This window comes from Tupaia chinensis, unplaced genomic scaffold, assembly GCF_000334495.1.
Source record: "Tupaia chinensis unplaced genomic scaffold, TupChi_1.0 Scaffold138235_1, whole genome shotgun sequence".
Classification (NCBI taxonomy): domain Eukaryota; kingdom Metazoa; phylum Chordata; class Mammalia; order Scandentia; family Tupaiidae; genus Tupaia; species Tupaia belangeri.
This window is the reverse complement of record NW_006198133.1, coordinates 1,126,328-1,147,825: the sequence shown is the minus strand read 5'-3', so window position 1 is coordinate 1,147,825 and position 21,498 is coordinate 1,126,328. Positions and strand designations below refer to the sequence as shown.

The 21,498-nt window shown below is 36.8% G+C and overlaps 1 protein-coding gene across 1 annotated transcript in view; it reads left to right on the top strand.

Moving 5' to 3' along the window:
- Positions 1-262: 262 nt before the first annotated feature.
- Positions 263-21,498, top strand: part of SLC25A46 (solute carrier family 25 member 46) — a gene marked incomplete at its 5' end in the record, with an annotated part of 28,895 nt that continues 7,659 nt past the window's right edge. Inside the window, 5 exon segments of the mRNA XM_027765402.1 lie at positions 263-305; positions 2,049-2,106; positions 3,557-3,634; positions 9,587-9,687; positions 20,497-20,553. Of these exon segments, the coding sequence (XP_027621203.1) occupies positions 263-305; positions 2,049-2,106; positions 3,557-3,634; positions 9,587-9,687; positions 20,497-20,553 (337 nt within the window).

Here is a 21,498-nt window from a genome sequence, read left to right as displayed (position 1 = left end):
TGAATAAAACAGAAACTTGGAAACACTGGGCCCATAGTCCCTTGTGGCAACAGTGAATTGGCACTAAAGAGTTGTGCCTTTAAATGGTCTATACTTTGTGGCTGGAAGAAGCCTCAGCAGAATCCTTCACTCATGCAAATTACCTCCCTACCCCCTACCACAATTTGACTTTTAGGTTTTAATGGGCAGCATGTTAATAAAAGAAAAGTTTTCTCTTAAAGTAAACCAAAATACTGATTGAGTAATCTTCCTTTTATTTCAGAACAGTTGAATAGATTTGCTGGATTCGGTATTGGACTTGCAAGGTAATATTTTATCCAAAGACTTGAATTTTTTATTTAGAGTTTTTTAAATTAATGGTAGTAAATGATTGCTATAGGGCAAGCAGGTTGCAAGCAGCAGATTAAATATTAAATAATATTTTTTAGAAAAATGATTAAAATCCTTAAGTTAATTTTTTCTAGTAAGAGTAGAGATTAGTCCCTCAATTCTGTAAATACACACAAAATAATTTTGTGATCAGTATTGTCAGAACTGTCATGAGTCTAGCCAAGGAATAAAACCAAATGTTATTTTATCTCCCTCCTCATCAAAAAATGTACATTGAACCATCTCTTTAAACAGTCAAATATTTAGCATTAGAGAGTGTACATTTTTCTTATAATCAGCATTCAGTCATCTGCATTACTTTGTTTTATTTATTTTTTTATTTTAAAAATTTGCTATAGGGCACCATATGCTTGCAAGAGAGAAAGAAAGTAAGAAAGAGTACCACAGTCCTTTCTCCTCTATTCTCCTTGGTCTTTTGAATATGTGTGCACGTGTGCCTGCCATGTTTTCCAGAGGCGATTGTGCAGTTAGCCATGTGGGATCCAGCCACCTTAGCCACCACATCACCAGCTGGCCCCATTTTATTATTATTTTTTAATAATATTTTTTATTTCTAGTGATCATTTTCTTTCAGAAAAACCATTAGCTTTACTTGCGATCATTAGTGAATACAGGTTTCAGAAACATAAGAATTTGCAAAGCATAATTTTAAATGTTTGAGCTAGGAGAAAACACTTTTATTTGCATAATTAAACTGAAGATTTTAATGTCAATAAAAATAAAATCTGTATTTTTCATTCTGTTAGTCTTACTATTTTTAGCCTTGCTGTTTATACTTAAAACTTATGTTGTTTTGACCTTATATATATATGTGAATGTCCTTGCATGCAAAGCGTAAACTCACAACTGTAATATTTTGTGGGGAATATTTTCAAAAGAAATACATGATACAGAAAATAATAGTTGACTAACAAACTATTAAAAAGTTCTGTAACTGAAGTGCAAAGTACATGAGAACCAAATTTTTCAAAATGGGGCACATAAAGAGCAGATGGCCCTTGGGACCAGCAGTTAGTGTAATGGGTGTGTCACTGGACTCTCATGTAGTCAACCGTGGTTCAAATCCCAGACCCGGTGGCTTAAACTCACGCCGGGTGCATGTGCGTGCTGCCCAAGATCCTGAGAGGAGAATGGAGGAGAAGCAATTGCAGCGTGGCCATCCCCCCTGGAGGGGTGATTTCTCGCTTTCTGTCTCTTTCTGCACCCTGCAGCAAAAAGAAACCTTTCTAAAAAAAAAAAGAAAAAAAAAAAAAAAAAAAAAAAGAGCAGATGGCACTGCTGATTGGAACATTGTTCATGGGACATCTGCAGAAAGAAATGGAAGTTAAATGGCACCTAATGATGTCATATAACTGATGCAGCATTTCCCATTCCAACCATACAGATCTAGATTTATCTTTTATACTCTCAGTATTAACTTTATGTATTCTTTCTCTTAGTTACCACTTTGCAGATTTAATTTTTACTTTTTATATTAAATTTTGTTATTGATAAAATCGTTTGCAAACATATCTAGACATTTTTAAAAATTCTTTCAAGTCTAGAGAACATAAAATAATACATGATTCTACAGGCAGGAATAATTTCAGATGCAGATATGTTATAAATTAAATTTGTCTCTACACAGATACATGTGTACCTAAATCATTTTTATTTAGTCTCTTTACAGAAAATGTACTGGCCCATCCTTGCATTGTTCTGCGCCGCCAATGTCAGGTAAATGCCATTTCTGTGACTGAAGCAATAATCCTAACCCTCATTTGAAGTACAGAATGCAGATAAATGTCATGAAACTATGTAAGCATTGTTCCTTGTGAAATGTCCCCATATTTCTATAATACATCTGTTCTCAAACTTTCAAAATCTCTAAAATTTAAGAATTATTGATAGTTCCAAAGAAGTTTATGTGGGTCATATCTGTTTATATTTACCATCTTAGAAATTAAAACTATGAAAGTTTTACTGTTTCTATTTATTTATTTAAAAAATAGAAAACTCATTCAATATTAAAATAACATTTTAAGAAAACAGATATTGGGACCAGCAGTTTGCATAATGGCTATGTCGCTGGACTCCCACATAGTCAACCGCGGTTCGTGTCCCGGACCCGGTGGCTTAAAACACGCCGGGCATGTGTGCATGTGTGCCCAAGATCCCGAGAGGAGAACAGAGGAGAAGGGATTGTGGCGTGGCCATCCCCCCTGGGGGAGTGATTTCTCGCTTTCTGTCTCTTTGTCTCTCTCTGTCTGTCTGGCGAGCACACGCGCCCTGTAGCAAAAACCTCTCCAAAAAATAAAAAAGAAAACAGGTATTTTACTTTTTTGCAAATGTCTTAATAAATAGAAAATGGGTAGATTCTCATAACTGCTTCTGTGATAAGTCTGTTATAATTGATTGTAAAAGAAATAAGAAAATTCAGCCTTACACTTAGGTACGTTAAAACAAGAGGAGTATTTTTATATATTATATTTTTCTGTTTTTCTGTACAACTTACCGGCCAGATGTGGTGGCAGGTGCTTGTAATCTAGTGATTTGGGAGGCTGAGGGAGGAGGATTGCACACTGATGGCTAGACTGGGTGATCTAGCAAGATGCTGTCTGAAAAAGAGCCAGGTGTGGTTATGTGCACATGTAGTCCCAGTTGGAAGGCTGAGGCAGGAGAACTGTGATGGCAAGACACTGACTTAAATATAAAAATATTTTATGAAATTATATCATTAGAATACATGATGGCATTATAGCCTTTTCTTTTTATATTTCACTTAATAAATATCTTTTTGAGTACCTTGACTGATTTCATACTTTACTAATAGGGACCTATAGTTTCAAAAACCTTTACCTGGAATGAGCATGATCTGGGAGAGGTAATTTGGGTATTTAAATAAGTAAAATACCAAACAGCAAGACCCACTGTCAGATAGTCTACATGAACATGTATATTATGCATTGGTCTTCAGATTGTGTTTATATGACTATATATATATATATATACTTTTAATAGGCTATTTAAAGCACTTTTAACAATAACTTTGTTGTATAATTTATATTGACTTTATATTATGATTTTACTTTTGTTTATGCTATGACTCCACTGTTTATTTTTCATGGTCTTATTCTTTCTTGACTTAAAAAATAACAGAAAAATTATGATAATATCTTTTTTATAGGTTAATTACCATGCTCGGCATTATCATCTTACTCCGTTTACAGTCATCAATATTATGTGCAGCTTCAACAAAACTCAGGTGAGAATTATTAGTCTATGGTTTCTGATAAAGGTATAAAGATATGTGATTTGGGCTTAAAAATCATTAAAACAAGAACAATTTATTTGGGGCTAGCTTGTGGTGTGGTGGTTAAGGCAGCTGGATCTCACATGGCCTACCGTGCATGCTGTTTGTGTCCTAGACCATGCAGCTTGAAAAATACACTGCATGCATGTGCGTGGGTGTCCAACATCCCGAAAGGAAAGAGAAATGGAGGAGAAGGGATTATGGCATGGCCATCCCCTGTGAAGGGTGTTTTCTCACTGTTGCTCTCTCTGTCTCTTGTGGGTACACACTCCCTCTAGCAAATAATAATGAGAAAAGAATCATTTCTTTTAATTGGTTAATAGAAAATACCTCAGCTCCTGTACATAAGACTAATATGGCATAATAATGATTTTTATTGATCTTAAAATTTTACATACTTTAACAAAAGGTACAGAGAGTTGTGCTAAGTTCTAAGAGCATAGTAGCTAGTAGGGTAAGAGAATGTCTCTGCTATCAAGAAGTTTTTAGTGTAGTCATAGAAACAAAAACACAAGATTATGGTACAGTGGAGCCAGCAGGTGTATGGTGGTTAAGGCTCTGAACTCCAACACGGCTACTATGGTTTGAGTTCTGAACCCAGCACCTTGAAAATCATGCCAGCCCATGTGGGAGTATACTCAAAATCCCAGGAGGAAAATGGGGAAGGGATTGTAGCATGGCCATCCCTCTGGGAGGTAATTTCTCTCTCTCCCTTTCACTGTCTCTGTCTGTCTCTCTGGCAAGCGCACATGCCCTCTGACAGAAACCTTAAAAAAAAAGAAGAAGGAAAACATTGAGCAGTAAGATAAATGCAGTAATAACAATATAAAATTCTCCTCCCTGCTGTCAGTACAGAAGAGAGATTCCTTTTCCAAACTTGGATTAAGCACAGTACATGGCTAGGAAAAACTTTGGGGAAAGGACCATCTGAGTTCACTATCAAGAAGTCTTATCTCCTTTTTTTGTATTTAAATTTATTTATTTACATTCATTCACTGTATATCATTACAGTATACAAAATGAGATTTTCCATCCAGAATACACTGTATATTGGCTCAGTCAAGCACATCAACATACATGTTATGGTCAACAAATAATTTTTCATTTCTTGTTTCTTGTATATTTTGCTTTTTTCCCCCCATCCTTGATTCCCTAACTCTCACCCTCTGCCATCTCCCACCCTCCTCCCACACTGCCTCTGGTATCTATGGTTGCTTTCTATGCCTTTTCCCCCCCACATCTTATTGATTCACTAAAGATCTTAATCTAAATATTTTGAATAGCAAGCACAGCTGATATATACATATTCATGAACACAAGTCTGACTTTAGGCCTAATCCTCAGTGAGTAGAATGAACATCCTATAAAGTAGCACTTAGCTGAAGCTATATATCTTACTGTAGTCATCAAATAGGTATTTTTAACACATTTTTTTTAATTTCAAGAAAAACAGTTTTAGGTTTATTTTTTCTGAAACTTTTTTTTTAACTTAATTTACATTCAGTCCCTAAGTATCGTCACAGCATACAAAATGCTATTTCCCATTCTTAATATACTGCATAGTGGCTTAATCATGCATGTTATCATCAAAAATTTTCCATTTCTAGTTTCATATATGTGTGTGTGTGTGTGTGTGTGTGTGTGTGTGTATATATATGTGTGTGTATATATATATATATATATATATATATATATATATACATTTTTTTTTTTTTGCTTTGTTTTGTTTTGTTTTTATTCCTATTTCTGACCCTCTGTCCTTTCCTACCCTCTTCTCACACTATCTCTGGTGTCTACAGTTGTCTTCCATTCCTTTTTCCCGCATATTATGTTGATCACACAATTTTTTAAATAATCTAACTACTTTCAATAGCAAGTTCACTTGGTAATTTCAGGAAAAGCAGTTTTAACTTAAATCAAAGAAATGCTAAGGAATTTTGCTTAAAACTTAAAGCCAGGAAACAGGTTAACATTCTGTTCAAATCGTAGGTACATGAACCTATCAACAGCTCGTGACAGGACACTAATCCTTAAAACTGGATGACAAAGCCTAGAAGAAAATCAGCAATGTTTTAGTCAAAAGTCATAAAATTCTATTTCACTAATTCAGTCTCACTTACTTTATCTTCTGTTGCGGTTTGATTTTCCCAATTAAATTCTGGGATATAATATTCAACTCCAGACTTGTCCTTATGATTAAGTTGGCCATTTTCTTAGTTTTTGAACTCTTATTTCTGTGTGTCTATATTTAATTTTCCTGATATAGCACTCCCTTGAGAACTTCTTGGAGATCTGGTCTGGTGTTGGTAAATTCTTTCAGGTTTTGTTTATCTGAGAATATTCTTTTCTTCCCACATGAAATATAATCTTGGCTGGATACAGTATTCTTGGTTGAAATTGCTTTTCTCTTAACACTTTGAATATATTTTCCCATTCTTCCCTCACTCACATTGTTTCTGATGAGAGGTCTGCTATCAGCCTGATGGGATAGCCTTTGTAGGTAACTTGATGTTTTTCTCTTGCCAATCTTAGTATCTTGTTTTTGTCTGTGGTTTTGGTCAATCTGGCTATAATGTGTCTTGGAAAAGATCTTCTTGCATTGATTCTATTTAGGGTCCTTTGTATTTCTTGGGACTGGATCTTAGAGTACCTCTCTAGGTTTGGAAAGTTTTCTTGTAGGATTTCATGGAATAGATTACCAATGCCCTTATGAGTCTCCTCACTTTCTGGGCTACCAATTACCTGGATGTTTGGACGTTTGATGGTATCTATTATTTCTCATATATTATTGTCATTTTTGGGCCATTTTCTTAGTCTTTGTGGTGGATTTTTCTAGGCCAGCAATTTTCTCTTCTATGTCTGAGATTCTATTTTCTGTATGATCTAGTCTGCTTTTAATACTTTCAAGGGACATTTTGACTTCCTGTATTATAACCTTCATCTCTAACAGTTCCATTTGATTCTTTTTTAAAGTGTGTAATTCCTTTCTAGATCTTGTAAGAATTTCCTCACCTCCTGGAACTCTTCAGCTCCTTTCTCCTTTCTCTTCTGTAGTTCATTGTCTCTCTTCTCTTCCATCTCTGTTAGCTTAGCCATTATGAATATTCTAAATTCTTCATCAGAAATTTCCATAATTTCCATTGAACTATCTGTGTATGAAGAGGATTTATTCTTTTCCCTGAGAGGAGAGGTATTTTCTTGCTTTCCCATGTTCCTTGTGGTCCTGCAGTGATTTCTAGTCATCTGATGGATGGTGTGTTTCTTCCTTATTCTTGAAGTTCAATCTGCACGCTAAGGAGTGAGCAGAAAGAGGTGATCTGGAATCTCTTTGCAGTTCCGTTGTGATAACTTTGTGTAGCAGATTCAGTAGATATTGAGGAATACATTCACCCTAATAGCATTTGGATGTTTGGCTATAGTTTCCTTAGATCCATCTAGAAACACAGTAAATGGATATTGAGGAGCAGAGAGATGAGATAAAAGTCAAAGAAAAGGAAAAAGAAAGAGAGGAAAGACAATAACAACAAAGAAACAGGAAAAAAAATTTTTTTAATTTTTTTTTTTTGAGAAGTTTTCCCTATAGGGCACATGCGCTCGCCAGACAGACAGAGAGAGACAGAGAGACAGAAAGTGAGAAATCACCCCCCAGGGGGCATGGTCATGCCACAATCCCTTCTCCTCCATTCTCCTCTCGGGATCTTGGGCACGCATGCACATGTGCCCAGCGTGAGTTCCAAGCCACCGGGTCTGGGACGCGAACCACGGTCAACTACATGGGAATCCAGCGACACAGCCATTACGCTAACTGCTGGTTCCCAATTTTTTTTTTTTTTAAGCACAAAATAGAAAACTGTGCGCCACACAGAATCACTAGTTCTCAGGAGCCATGAGGAATCTTCTTCTCAAGGCCTGCCTCTTGCCTCTCCTGCCTGCGTGGGAGTGGGAGAAGGGATTATTAACAAGACAAAGATGGGGCTGAAAACAAGAGAATACTTTTACCTTAAAAAATTTTTTAAAGGAAAAATTACAAAAAAATGAAAAGACAGAAGCAGAGAAAGACAGAGACACAGACAGAGATTGAAGGCTAGAGGAGCTCTCTACCACTCAAGCTTGTGGGCTGGAGGCTGAATTATCAGTAGGAAATCAAAGGATCTAAGAACTACACATTTGATCTTATAAGCTACAAGAGTACACTGAAGATATTTTACCAGTGACCAAAGTATGTTAAACAAACTTAGGTTGTTTGGTAATATCCCTCAAAATGTAAAATGCAAGTGTTCTTATACTTACTAATTTCATCTCTAGGAATTATCCCACATAGATGTGTGCATGTATGTCCAAAAATGTGAATGTAAGGATGCCATTGTGGCACTGCATATGATAATGAATTTGAAAGTGTTTAAATATCCATCAGTGGAGTATCAGTAAAAGAATTGTGGTATATTTATATGCTGAAACATTGTGTGACCTTTACAAATAAAAATAAGGTAGTTCGGTGTATTATGCAATAGTCTCTCAGGTTATTTTTTATGGTTTAAGATAGCCCCCCCTATTAAAAAATGGGCAAAATAAAAACATTTCTATATCTAATATAAAAAGAGATAGACAGTCATACACTGTGCAATGCTGTTTTGATCAGTTACAAACCACACGGTTGTCAGGAAAGGTAGGTATTTTTCTATGTTTTTCTAGGCAAAATATGTCATGACTTTCCTGATGACCCAATATAATGCTGATCTCATAAAATTATAATCTATATACCATATAGTCTAAGTCTAGAGTAGGCTATGCCATGCTATACCATCTAGGTTTATGTGAGTACAGCCTATGATATTGGCATGACTACATCATTAAGAGACACATGACTTAAACACATGGATAATCCCTGGATGATTTATAAGAAACTACTGCCAGAAAATTGGGATGAAAAGAGAAAAATTTTTACCTGATACCCTATTACTTTTTTTTTTAGATTTTTGTCACAGGGTATGTGTACTCACCATAGAGACAGAGAGAGAGAGAGAAAGTGAGAAATCACCTTCTAGGGGGATGGCCACACTGCAGTTCTTTCTCCATTTTTCTCTCGGAGTTTTAAGTATGAATGTGAATGTTAAGGCACCAAGTCTGGGACGCGAACCGTGTTTAGCCATGTAGGAATCCAGCACTTTAGCCACCATGCTACCTGCTGGCCCCTCTTGCTTCTTTGTAACTGTACTAAAATTAAAATTTAATCGTGCTACAATTAAATTATTACATATAAATAGCATATAGCTAGATAGATAATAAAAAACAAATATCACTGATGGAATTGTGGAAACTGCCAGACTTGAAACAGTGAAACTTTTGTAATATAGTCAAATTGATAAAAAGTCATTGTGTAAGGATGGAGAAAAGAGCATAGATTTGTAAGCAACTAGGGGATGAGAATTTGTAGAACTTGGTGACTGATTAGATAAGAAGAGAGAGAAAGAAAATGTTAACTGAATATCCAGTCTGGACATTAGCTTGACAAAGCTGCTATCTAAGGAGATGGAAACTATAGCAGAGAAAAACAATTAGTATGATTAGATTAGGTAAAGTTATGAATGTGTTAGCTTTAATGTACTTCTTGGTCATCTAAAGAGCAAGACTAGTAGGGAGTTGAATATATAGATATTAGGGACATTGAGTAATTAATCATTAGGAGTATTTAACTAATAGAGTGTTTACTTTGACCTAAATGTGGGCCACTTAACAAACATTAGAATGGCAGGATATACTTTAGTCAGTTCTCTATTAAGATTTCTGTTAGGATAATTCTTTATTGGAAAATATCAGAAAATATTTAATATTAAATTTTATTAAGATCTTCTTCTGTGTTTCATATCTGAGGATTAATCAGAGTAACAGTAAATCTTATTTTAGGGACCAAGAGCCCTATGGAAAGGAATGGGAAGTACGTTTATTGTCCAGGGAGTCACACTTGGAGCAGAAGGCATAATTAGTGAATTCACACCTTTGCCAAGGTATGTTTTGTTTGGCATTTTCTCACTATTAGTTTCATATTAAAATTTATTAAAATATAGTTTCTAAACGTATCTTAAATCTGATAACTTGTCTGTAGTTGCTACATGAAGAAACAGAATAAAGCTATTAAGTGTATCTTACTGAATTGGTATGTGATAAAGATAATGCTTCTTGGTCTAGTGTCTGTTGAGAGATGTCTTTCCACTCCTTCTATGCCAACAACTGCCAACTGAGGAACAAATATCAGAATGGGGCAATTCCTGTTCTTTAAACAGTCAATTCAATAAAGGAGACATATGTAAGTTTGTTTTAGTACATTGTGTGATACATGCTGTAATTAAACAAACTCCTTTCAGAGCCCAAGGGACACTTTGCCTACAGTTACTGCCAAAGATTTCATAAAATCTTTGAAATCTGTGATAGATCTTGATTCATGAGCAAAAAGTAACTTGGCAAAGAAGATCATTCCAAGAAGAGATGATGGCATTCCCAATGTTGTAGAGTTTGGATGGTCTAAGTAATAAGTACCTTGTTCTTGAAATATTGGGGTAGAATAGTAGGAAAAGAAGCTGAGTTGCTAGATTAAAGTATGACTATACATTTGTAGAAATGCATTCTCTTTGGGGTTCAGAGTCCAGTTTTTGTTTTTGTTTTGTTTTGTTTCCCCCTAAGTTTGTTTATTTCTCCCATAAGTGAGAGAGGGCATCCCCAACAGAGGTGCAGTCCACCCCCAACATGCTGCAATCAACCTATAGCCTCAGCCAGCTAGGATCAATAGTGCTTATGCACAGACCTGCTGTATACAGGAAGACCACCAAAGGTGAACCTAGGACCTTCCCATGTGGCCTCAGCATCATGGAACATTGCATTACTGCTGCACCACTGCAGCTGACCTGTTCCTGTTTTGAATATATCGATTTTCAATCAAGAATGTACACAAGTGGTACTTTATAAAAAAATGGACTGGTGAAGATAGACTTGTGGAGAGCTATCGTAGTAATCTAGGCCAGAATGAGAATGTCCTGAACTATGGAACAAAACAGAAAGGATTGAGCTGGATAGACATTTATAAAGTATAACTGATGGTAATTGATTTTAAATTATGAATGAGGGTCTGGGAAAATAAGTTGTTAGCAATAGTGACTGAGATTTCTAGATTGGAAAACCAAGATGGGGAATTTACAAAGAATAATAAGCTGGAGTGCAGAAGAAAATGAAAAATTGAATTCTTTTTTTTGGAGAGGTTTTTGCTATAGGGCGCGTGTGTTCGCCAGACAGACAGAAAGCGAGAAATCATCCCCCGGGGGGATGGCCACGCCACAATCCCTTCTCCATTCTCCTCTTGGGATCTTTTGCATGCATGCACATGTGCCTTGTGAGAGTTTCAGCCACCAGGTCCAGTACTCGAACCATGATTGACTACATGGGAATACAGTGACATAGCCATTACAGTAACTGTTGGTCCCCTTCAAAAATTGAATTCTTATGAACATAGTTTGAGATACATCAGGGGGACATGTCAGGTGGATGTTGGGAACTGAGGATCCGAGTCTCAGAGAAAATTTGAAGCAGAGAAATAGATTTGAAGTGCTGTATAATAAAAGTAGCAGCTGAAGTATTAGAATAGGTGGAATCACCTAAGCAGAACTTATAGACTACTGGCATAAATTGGGCCAACGTGAGTCCTGGGCAACTTGTATGTGCATATATGTGTGACATGCACATACATGTGCCATGAAGGTGTGTGTGTGTTTGTGTGATGGGTGGGAGAGATAGTTGAGGGAGATAAAGGTACCCTCAAAACAAATTGAAAATAGCAGTAAGATATAGGACAATAGTGTCCTAGTAACCAAAGATGGGAGAATTATAATTGTAGATACATTTGGAGCAAGAGGGTAGAGCTATTTATGGAAATTTTCTTGAGTCTGTTTTCTCTATGAAACCAGATACAAGGTTATTTGGTGAGAGAAGGATGAGCATTGGGTTTGTAGTAGAAAAGCATTAGTGATATGTAGTGGTTGTAAAGTCATTTAGGAATAGGTTATTTAGTTTTCATATGTTTGGACATTTTCTAGGGTTATTTTTTGTGAAGTTAAAGATTCATTAAAACCAATGAGTACATGAGTGTGCATAACCTATGGGACAGCAAAAGCAGTAGTAAGTGGGAAGTTCATAACAATTAGTCCACTTAAGAGAAAGATGGAAAGGTGGCAAATAGACAACAACATACCTCAGGGAACTGGGGGGAAAAAGTTGCCAGGAGAAAAGAAATACTAAATATTTGAGCAGAGGGACCGGCAGTTGGTGTAATGGCTGTGCCGCTGGACTCCCATGTAGTCTACTGCAGTTTGAGTTCCGGACCCAGTGGCTTAAACTCATGCCAGGCACATGTGCATGCGTGCCCAAGATGGCAAGAGGAGAATGGAGGAGAAAGGATTGAGGCGTGGCCATCCCTCCTGCAGGTTGATTTCTTGCTTCTCTTGTGGTTTTTTTTTTTTTTTTTTTTTCTTTTTGACAAGCGCATGCACCCTATAGCAAAAACCTCTCAAAAACAAACAAACAAAAAAAAACAAAAAAAAAAAGATTTGAGCAGAAATAAATGAAATAGAGAATAAAAGAACAGTGCAGAAAATAAATGAAACCAAAAACTGGTTCTTTGACAAGATAAACCAAATAAGTCATCAATAAAATGGGCAATATTACAACAGACATAACATATTTGATCATTAGAGAATACTTTGAATGACTATATGCTAACAAACAAGAAAACCTGGATAAGATGGACAAATTCCAGGACACATATAATCTACCAAGATTGAATAAGGAAGACAGGGACAGCCTGAATAGACCAATAACAAGCAATGAGATTGAATCAATAATGAGTAGCCTCTCAACAAAGAAAAGCCCAAGTCCCTATGGCTTCACTTCTGAATTCTACAAAACTTTAAAATAAAAGCTAACCACCATTCTACTCAAAACTATTTCTAAAGATCCAGAAGGAAGGAACCCTTCCAAATTTTTTTTATAAAACCTCTGTCACCCTCATACCCAAAATAGACAAGGTCAAAACAAAAAACCACAGACTAATTAATATATCTGATGAATATAGATGCAAAAATGTTCAACAAGATACTAGCAAATTGTATCAAACAACACATTAAAAAGATTATATACCATCCAGGGGTACAACATGGTTCAATATATGCAAAACCATAAATGTAATACACCACATTAACAGAAAAAAAGATAAAAACCATACGATTATATCAATCGTTGCAGAAAAAACATTTGATAAAATACAACATCCCTTCATGATTAAGACTGTCAGCAAAATCAGCATAGAAGGGACATTTCTCAACACAGTAAAATGTATATATGCAAAACATATATATATATATAGAGAGAGAGAGAGAGAGAAAGAGAACACGTGTGACTGAGCTAACATCATACTAAATGGGGAAAAATTGAAAACTTTTTTCCTAAAAACTGGAACAAGAGGGAACCAGCAGTTAGCATAATGGCTATGTTGCTGGACTCCCACGTCGTCGACCGTGGTTCGCATCCTGGACCCGGTGGCTTAAAACTCACGCCGGGTGCTTGTGCATGCATGCCCAAGATCCCTAGAGGAGAATGGAGGAGAAGGGATTACACTGTGACCATCCCCCCTGGGTGGTGATTTCTCGCTTTCTGTCTCTACGTCTCTCTCTGTCCGGGGAGCACATGCGCCCTATAGCGAAAACCTCTCCAAAATAAAACTGAAACAAGACAAAGCTGCTCACTTTCTCCACTCCTTTTAGAAATAATATTGGATGGGAACCAGCAGTTAGCATAATGGCTATGTTGCTGGACTCCCACGTCGTCGACCGTGGTTCGCATCCTGGACCCGGTGGCTTAAAACTCACGCCGGGTGCTTGTGCATGCATGCCCAAGATCCCTAGAGGAGAATGGAGGAGAAGGGATTACACTGTGACCATCCCCCCTGGGTGGTGATTTCTCGCTTTCTGTCTCTATGTCTCTGTCTGTCTGACGAGCGCATGCGCCCTATAGCGAAAACCTCCAAAAAAAAACCATAATAATAATATTGGAAGTCCTACACAATGCAATTAGATAAGAATAAAATAAAAGCCATTTTTTTGAAAGAAGAAGAGAAATTATCTCTATTCGTAGGTGATAAGATTAGATACATAGAAAACCCAAAATAATTTACCAATAAAAAGAAAACTGCTGTGATAAATGAATACAGTAAAGTGGCAGTATGCAAAATCAGCATACAAAAATCTATACCATTTCTATACATCAACAGCAGACAGACTGAGATACAGTTAAAGAAAGCGATTGCATTTACAGTAGCTGCAAAAAGTGTAAGCTACCTAAGAATAAATCTAACCAAAGAAGTCAAAGACCTCTATAAGGAAAACTATGAAAAACTTTTTTAAAAAAAGAAAAGAACAAATTGAAAATGATACAAAAAAAGTGGAAGGATATTCCACGTACCTGGGTTGGAGGAATGAATATAACCAAAATGTCAATTCTACACAAATTAATTTATTTAATACAATCTCTAATTACCAGATAATGCTCTTCACAAATAGAAAAAAAAATCATAGAATTTGTTTAGCATCATGAAAGACCCCATATCATCAAACCAATACTACACAAGAAGAGTGGAATAGGAAGCATCTCACTCCCTGACCCCAAAACATATTACAAAGCTGTGATAATCAAGACAGCATGGTACTGGCACAAAAACAGGCATGTGGACTAAATGGGATGGAATAGAGATCCCAGAAATAAGCCACAGAACATACAACCAACTCATTTTTGACAAAGGAGACCAGATAATACAGTTGGGAAAGAAAAATCTCTTTAGTAAAATGGTGCTGGAAAAACTGGGTATTAACCTGCACAAGGATGAAACTGGATCCCTATCTCTCACCATTAACAAAAATCAACCCAAAATGGATCAAAGATGTAAACTAAGATCCCAAACTATAAAACTAATGGTGGGGACCAGCAGATGACATGGTTATGTTGCTGGACTCTCATATGGCCAACCCTGGTTAGAGTCCTGGGCCCAAAGGCTTGAAACTCAGGCCAACAGTGTGTGTGTACTTGCCCAAAATCCCAAGGGGAGAATGGAGGAGAAGGGATTGCGGTGTGGCCATCCCCCTCTCTGTTTCTCCAACAAGCTTGCATGTTCTCTAGCAAAAATCTCTCTTAAAAATAAATACTAATGGTGGATAACACAGAGGAAACTCTTGGAGTCATTAGAATAGTCAAAAGACTTTAAATAAAGACTCCCAAAGTACAGGCAACAATTCAAAAATAGACAAGTAGGACAACATCAGGTTAAAAAGCTTCTGCAAAGAAAAAGAAACACTAATTAGAGTGAAGAGATAACCCTTGGAATGGGAGAATGTGTTTTCAAACCATGCCTCAGATAAGGGATTAGTAACTGAAATATACAGGGAACTCAAGTTTCTTACCCTCCCCCCCCAAAAAAAAAATCAAGCCAATTGAAAGACAGGCAAATGAACTGAACAGACAACTCTCTAAGGAAGACATACACAGTGCTGAAAACATGATTTCTCTGAATCCACACTAAACACCTGCTATTTCAAATACAATGCTCAATGTTCCTTATCATAAGGGAGATACAAGTCAAAACCACAGTGAGATACTACCTAAACCCAGTCAGAACAGCTAAGGTTTAAAAAAAAAAAATTATAAGTGCTGGCAAGGCTGTGGTAAAAAGCAAACTCTCCTACACTGTTGGTGAGAATATAAATTAATACAGCCACTGTGGAGAATAATATGGCAGTTCCTCAGAGACCTCCAAATAGAACTACCATATGATCCAGCAATTCTACATCTGGGTATCTACTTGAAGGATAGGAGTACACTCAGTTGGAAAAGCACTTGTACACCCATGTTTATCGTGGCATTATTCATAATTTCTAAGACCTGGAATCAACCCAAAGTCCACAAACAGATGAGTGGATTGAAAAATGTGGTATATATACACTGTGGAATACTACTCAGTCATTAAAAAACAAACAAACAAAACAAAAAAAACCAGACTGACATTTGATAGAAAGCAAACAAATATGGAAGATTTACTGCTAAGTGAAACAAGCCAGATTATGAGAGAGAGGCATTGTATATTTCCACTCAATATATACTGAATGTCTTTATTCAATGACAGAAACCAAAATAATTGGAAGAAAAAAAGTATGGAGAACAATTGTGGATATTAGGAACAGTGTTGGAGGAGATGGGAAATGGGGGAGGGTGAGAGGAAGGGAATCAAGGAGAAAGAGGAAGAAGCAAAATATTTAAGGGTCACACAAATGGAAAATTATCTGTTGATGATAACATGTATAATAATATCTTTAACTGGACTAATATACAGTGTATTTGTGCTGGGAAAATTTATTTTGCATGTCGTAATGATATAGAGTGATATAATGTATTATTTTTATTAATTCTTACATTTTTAGCAATAATACCATGGGGGTAGGGGGAAGAGTGATATACTTTTGGGACGATCACAATGATGTGTACCAAGAAGGTCTTACAAAGAATACGTGGGACCAGCAGGTGGCGTGGTGATTGGGGCGCTGGACACTCCCACATGGTCGACCAGGGTTCAAGTCCTGAATCTGGTGGCTTGCTTTCTCACTTCCTCTCTCTCACTCTCAACCTCTGTCTCTCTCTGGTCAAATTAAAAAAAAAATGAATAAAAATAAAATAATTATTAAAAAAAAACAAAAAAGAATACATGAAAGGTAGGGCCAGCAGGTTGCATTGTGGTTAAGACTCTAGACTTTTATGTGGCTAACCACAGTTTAATTACAGCTTAAAAATTATGTCTGGTGTGTGTGCGCGTGTGTGCCCAAAATCTCAGGAGGAGAATGGAGGATAAGGGGTTATGGCATGGCCATCCCTCCTAGGGGGAAGGGATGACTTCTCACTCTGTGTTTTTCTAGTGAGTGCATGTGCCCTATAGCAAAAACCTTAAGAAAAAAATAACACATACATTAAAGGAGTGTTAACAGATAATATGGGAGATTTATAAGTTAGGTACTAGGCCACTTTAAGGATATTGAAAGGTTTTAAACAGTGTCGGTGACATCATTTATGTTTTCAAAGGGTCATTGTAGCTCCCAATTAAAAGATTTCTGGAGGGCCAAAGTGGATAAAAGACATCGTCAGAAACTCTAGCAGTAGTCAAGGTGGGAAATGACAGTAGCTAGGGCTAGGGTGTATGTTTCGAGATGGAGGTGAGTGAACAGTTTGGAAGATACTTAGGTGAAGTGGACGGACCTTGGTGATGAGAGAAGAATGGTAGATGAGAGAGAAGGCATTATCACGGGTGACTTCCACAATTTTGGCTCATATAACTGGATATCGGATGAAGCCATTTACTGAAGCAGAGTGTAAACATCTTCAAAATAACAACTTATTTTTATTTCTCTGGGCAGGATTGAGCTTTCTTGAGGGAAAGCCGAGTCATGGTACATGACACAGTGAAGGGTAACTCAGAGCAGTTTGCAGAAGCCACTGTGTGAGGAGGGTGTGAACTCGGAGGTCTCCTGGCCTGAGGTTTCTTAAGTGCCAGTAGTGACTAAGTAGAACAGGTGTGACAATATGGCTTTGCCAATGTTTAGTTTTTTTCATACTGATTCTGATCACATAAGGTAGAAAAACAGCAGATCTGTTGTACTGATCAAGTTACCCAGCTTATAGTTTCTCAGTAATATTACTTTTTAAGAAAATGTCTGTAACCTAGGATCAGTATCTCAGATCTCTTTCTTTATATCCTGCCAGGCCCTCTCAGTCCTCTTAATAACTTTCCTTCAGTTGAAGTGAGTTAGACTACCCCAGAGTGTGTTGTTCTACCCCAAAGTACCCTTAATTAACATGTGAGTTTCCTAATATCATTAACAAGAGGTAGGATCTCCCATAACCAAGATTAGCTGTGTAATGTAGTGTCTCACAAAACTCATTTTTGAGCTCCAGCTTGCTTTTGACTCATTTCACTTCACATTTTTCTCAATGCAGTTTTTTCCTGATTTCTCTGAATCCACACTAAACACCTGCTATTTCAAATACAATGCAGTCCTCTCCAAATACAACCAATTTCTTTTCTGCTTAGCAGTCCCTAAGTAGGAGACCCAAGACAAGTCTAGGTAGGAAAGAAAGATTATAAGTTTGATTTTCAGTGAGTTCATTTTCAGGTCCTTTATTCTATTCAGGCAGAGTATCAGTAGGCAAATGTTAGGAGGCATATAGAGAAGTCTTAATGGATGGTAAATAATTTTTTTTAATTATTTTATTCAACTTTATTTATTTCATTTAATTTGACCAGAGAGGGCCAGAGTGCAACAGAGAGAGGGAAAGAAAGTAAGAAACAAGGCTCCAGGTCTGGGACTTGAACCACGGTTGGCCATATGGGATTCCAGAGCCTTTTACCACCACACCACCTGCTGGCATCAGATGGTAAATAAATTTAAGAGATTAGGAAGCTGTCATCTTAGGTTAGAGTACTCAGAAAACTATATCATACAGAGTTAGAAAAGAAGAGGGCCTGAGCCTTTAGTTACTCCTGCAGCAGGTGCATGGGTTAAGAAAGATGGTCCTGCAAAGGAATCAGGAGAGACAAGAAAGAGGGTACAAACCAAGAGTATGGGCTAGTGGAGTACAGGGCAGTGAGTGCTTTAAGAAAGAATGGTGATCACGGATGCCTAACGGCTGCTGACAAATAAGCTACAGATTTTAAAATGTCCATTGAGTTTAGTGACAAGGAGGTTATTTGGGACCTTGGAAACATCTGTGTTCCTGAGATAATAGGGTAGAGGCCAGCTTGGAGTGGGTTTGGAAATGAATGGGAACCAGGGGCAGAGAATGAGCAAGTTTAGGAAGTAAGCAGAAAAGAGGAGAGATGAAAACAGATAACTACAAGATGAGGGGTTTGAACTGGATTCAGCAGAAAGTAATTTTAGTTTTTTTCTTTAAGAGGGCAGCTATTTGATGATGTTAAAATTAAAGACTGCTTAAATGTAGTTAATAGAACTATATTGTTTTTGCATATTGATTATGCATAGGGATTTTATATATATACATATGTGTGTATGTATATATGTATGTATATGTGTGTGTGTGTGTGTATATATTTTTTTTTCTATTTTTTTTTTATTTTTAGTTTTTTGCTGTAGGGTGTGTGCCCTCACTGGAGAGAGACACAAAGAGAGGGAAAAAGAGAAATCATCCATGAGAGGGGATGGCCATGCCAGTCCTTTTTCCTCCATTCTCCTCTCAGCATTTTGAGGTTGCACATATGTGCCCAGCGTAGTTTTCAAGCCACCAGGTCCAGGACGGACCATGGTCTGCTAGGTAGGAATCCAGCACTGCAACCACCACACCTCCTACTGCTTGGTCCCAGGGATATATATATATATGTTAATCTTCAGATAGAAAACTAGATGGTTTTGTGAAAAGCAAGGTACTCGAATCAATTTAAAAATTTTTGTTGTTCATTTGAAGTGCAATGTTTACTAGAAAATAGAAAATTAAAAATACATCAACATATTTGGTATTTGATAATGACATATAAAAAGATTTCATCATGGGACGAGCAGATGGTATAATGGTTATGTCACTGGACTCCCACATAGTCGACTGCCATTTGAGTCCCAGATGAGGCAACTTGAAATTCACATCATGTGTGTGTGCATACATGCCCAAAATCCCGAGAGAAGAATGGAGAGGAGATTGTGGTGTGGCCATCCCCTTGAGGGGGGCGGGCGCGGAGATTTCTCCTTTTCTGTCTGTCTAGTGAGCACATGCACCCTGTAGCAAAAATCTCTCTTAAAAAAAAAAAAAATTCATCACAAGTGGGTCAGCAGGTTGCTTGGTGGTCAAGGTGCTGGATCCCCATGGTCGGCTCTGCTATTACGGTTTCCAAAGGTAACTTAAACAGCAGAAAGCACATAGTCCCAGACCTTGCTTCCAGACCTGTCATTTTGCCCATTTCCTTTGAACATGTCCCTCTTACCTTCTGACCCTCATTTTTCTCAGCATAAAGACAAATGCTACGGTTCCTTCTCTGCTCACCTCACAGGACTTCTAGTGTGAAATGAAACGAGAAGCAGTGCAGACAGGGAGCACAGGCATGTCGGGGAGACCCAGCTTACGTACCAGCTCTGCACTAACCAGTTGTCTGTCTTTGATCCTGTGTTCTCATCTATGAAATGGGGATAATAGAGTCATTGTGAGGATTAGTAATAATTCCTGCAAAGCACTCTGCGCAGTCCCTGGCACATAGTAGTTGTTCAGTGCAATAAACAGAATGGAGTAATGGTCACAGCATGAACGTCATTATAATAAGCAAAGGCACTTTGGTAATTAGGTGCTAAACAAACATAACATGCTATTTTGTATTTCAGCTTGTAATTTTGTTGGGATTCTTACATGCTTTATAAGGTCTTTTTCACATCCTTTGTCCTGTTCCTTTGCCTATCCATTCTTTCCAACCTGTCGCTCTTCCTTTATCTTCTCACCTTGTTCATTTTTACATTTCATTTTGTGTCTCCATCCTCTAGCAGCTGTCGACAAGACATACAAAAATACCTCATCTATTTTTTCCTGTATTTTCAAATTACCACCATTGTATGTAGTTAGAAAATATTTTTCCTTTAGATTTAAATATATATTTATTAGAAATTCATTCTTTTTTGATAATTGAGCTGATTCAAGATATTTCAGTAACATGGTTTCTGTTTTATTTAAATTTATTTTTATCTCAGGGAGATTTCACACAAATGGAATCCTAAACAAATAGGAGAACACCTTCTACTGAAAGCGTAAGTTTCAAAAAAATGACATTTCTATTGGAAATTTTTATTAATTTTTATTTCAGAACTGAAAAAAACTTATTAAATAGCATGAAGGAAATTATAGCAATGAAATATTGGTGGGAAAGCAACCTGAAAGAACAAGTAACATAAAATTTAGGAATAAAATCCTGAAACACATGTCTTTAAAATAAACCTTACCAACTTGAAAGGCTGAAATCACAGCCTGCTTTTTTTTTTCTTGTTTTCTTAGGAAGTTAACAAAGGTCAATTTGATTAACTTAAATTTCCAAGGAAAATATTATTATGTTATTATTACTCAGAGATAAATATTTATTTGTGTAGTGGTGAGCAAATCCAAAACCCTAGTGATGTTAAAATATAGTCCTAAAGGCACTTAGTGGTTTTATAGCAGTAACCATTTTTGAAAATTAGACATTTACTCTTCACTTTTTAATTTTTTTTGAAGATTGTGAATTGGAAATTCCCCACCTTGCTGGCTCCCTCTGTGAGACATTCCAGCATATTATTACTTAGTGATGTTCCATTCACCTTGAAACCCACTACTTGTAGGACCTGGCCCATAAGGGTTAGGTAAATTTCACCTTGGTGTTATTTTAAATGACTATATTTTGCAGTCTTGCAAAGTTGTAATATTGCTATGTTTAACTATCGGTGGTAGGGAACAACTTTCCAAAACTGTACAATATTGTTTTTTAATAATGAGAGGGGACTTTACTCCCACTGAAGGTTGCTGGATAGGATATCTGAGAGTAAATAATGATAATAGAATAGTAGCAGAAAAGTACACTTGTTCGGATAACATTAAAAAGGCAAGCTATGGAATGGATCCCCATCCTAGATTTTCAGTATTGAGTGTATAGACTGTATTTTTTTTTTTTTTTTTTTTTTTTTTTTTGGGAGTTTTCCCCTATAGGGCGCGGGGCCGCCCAC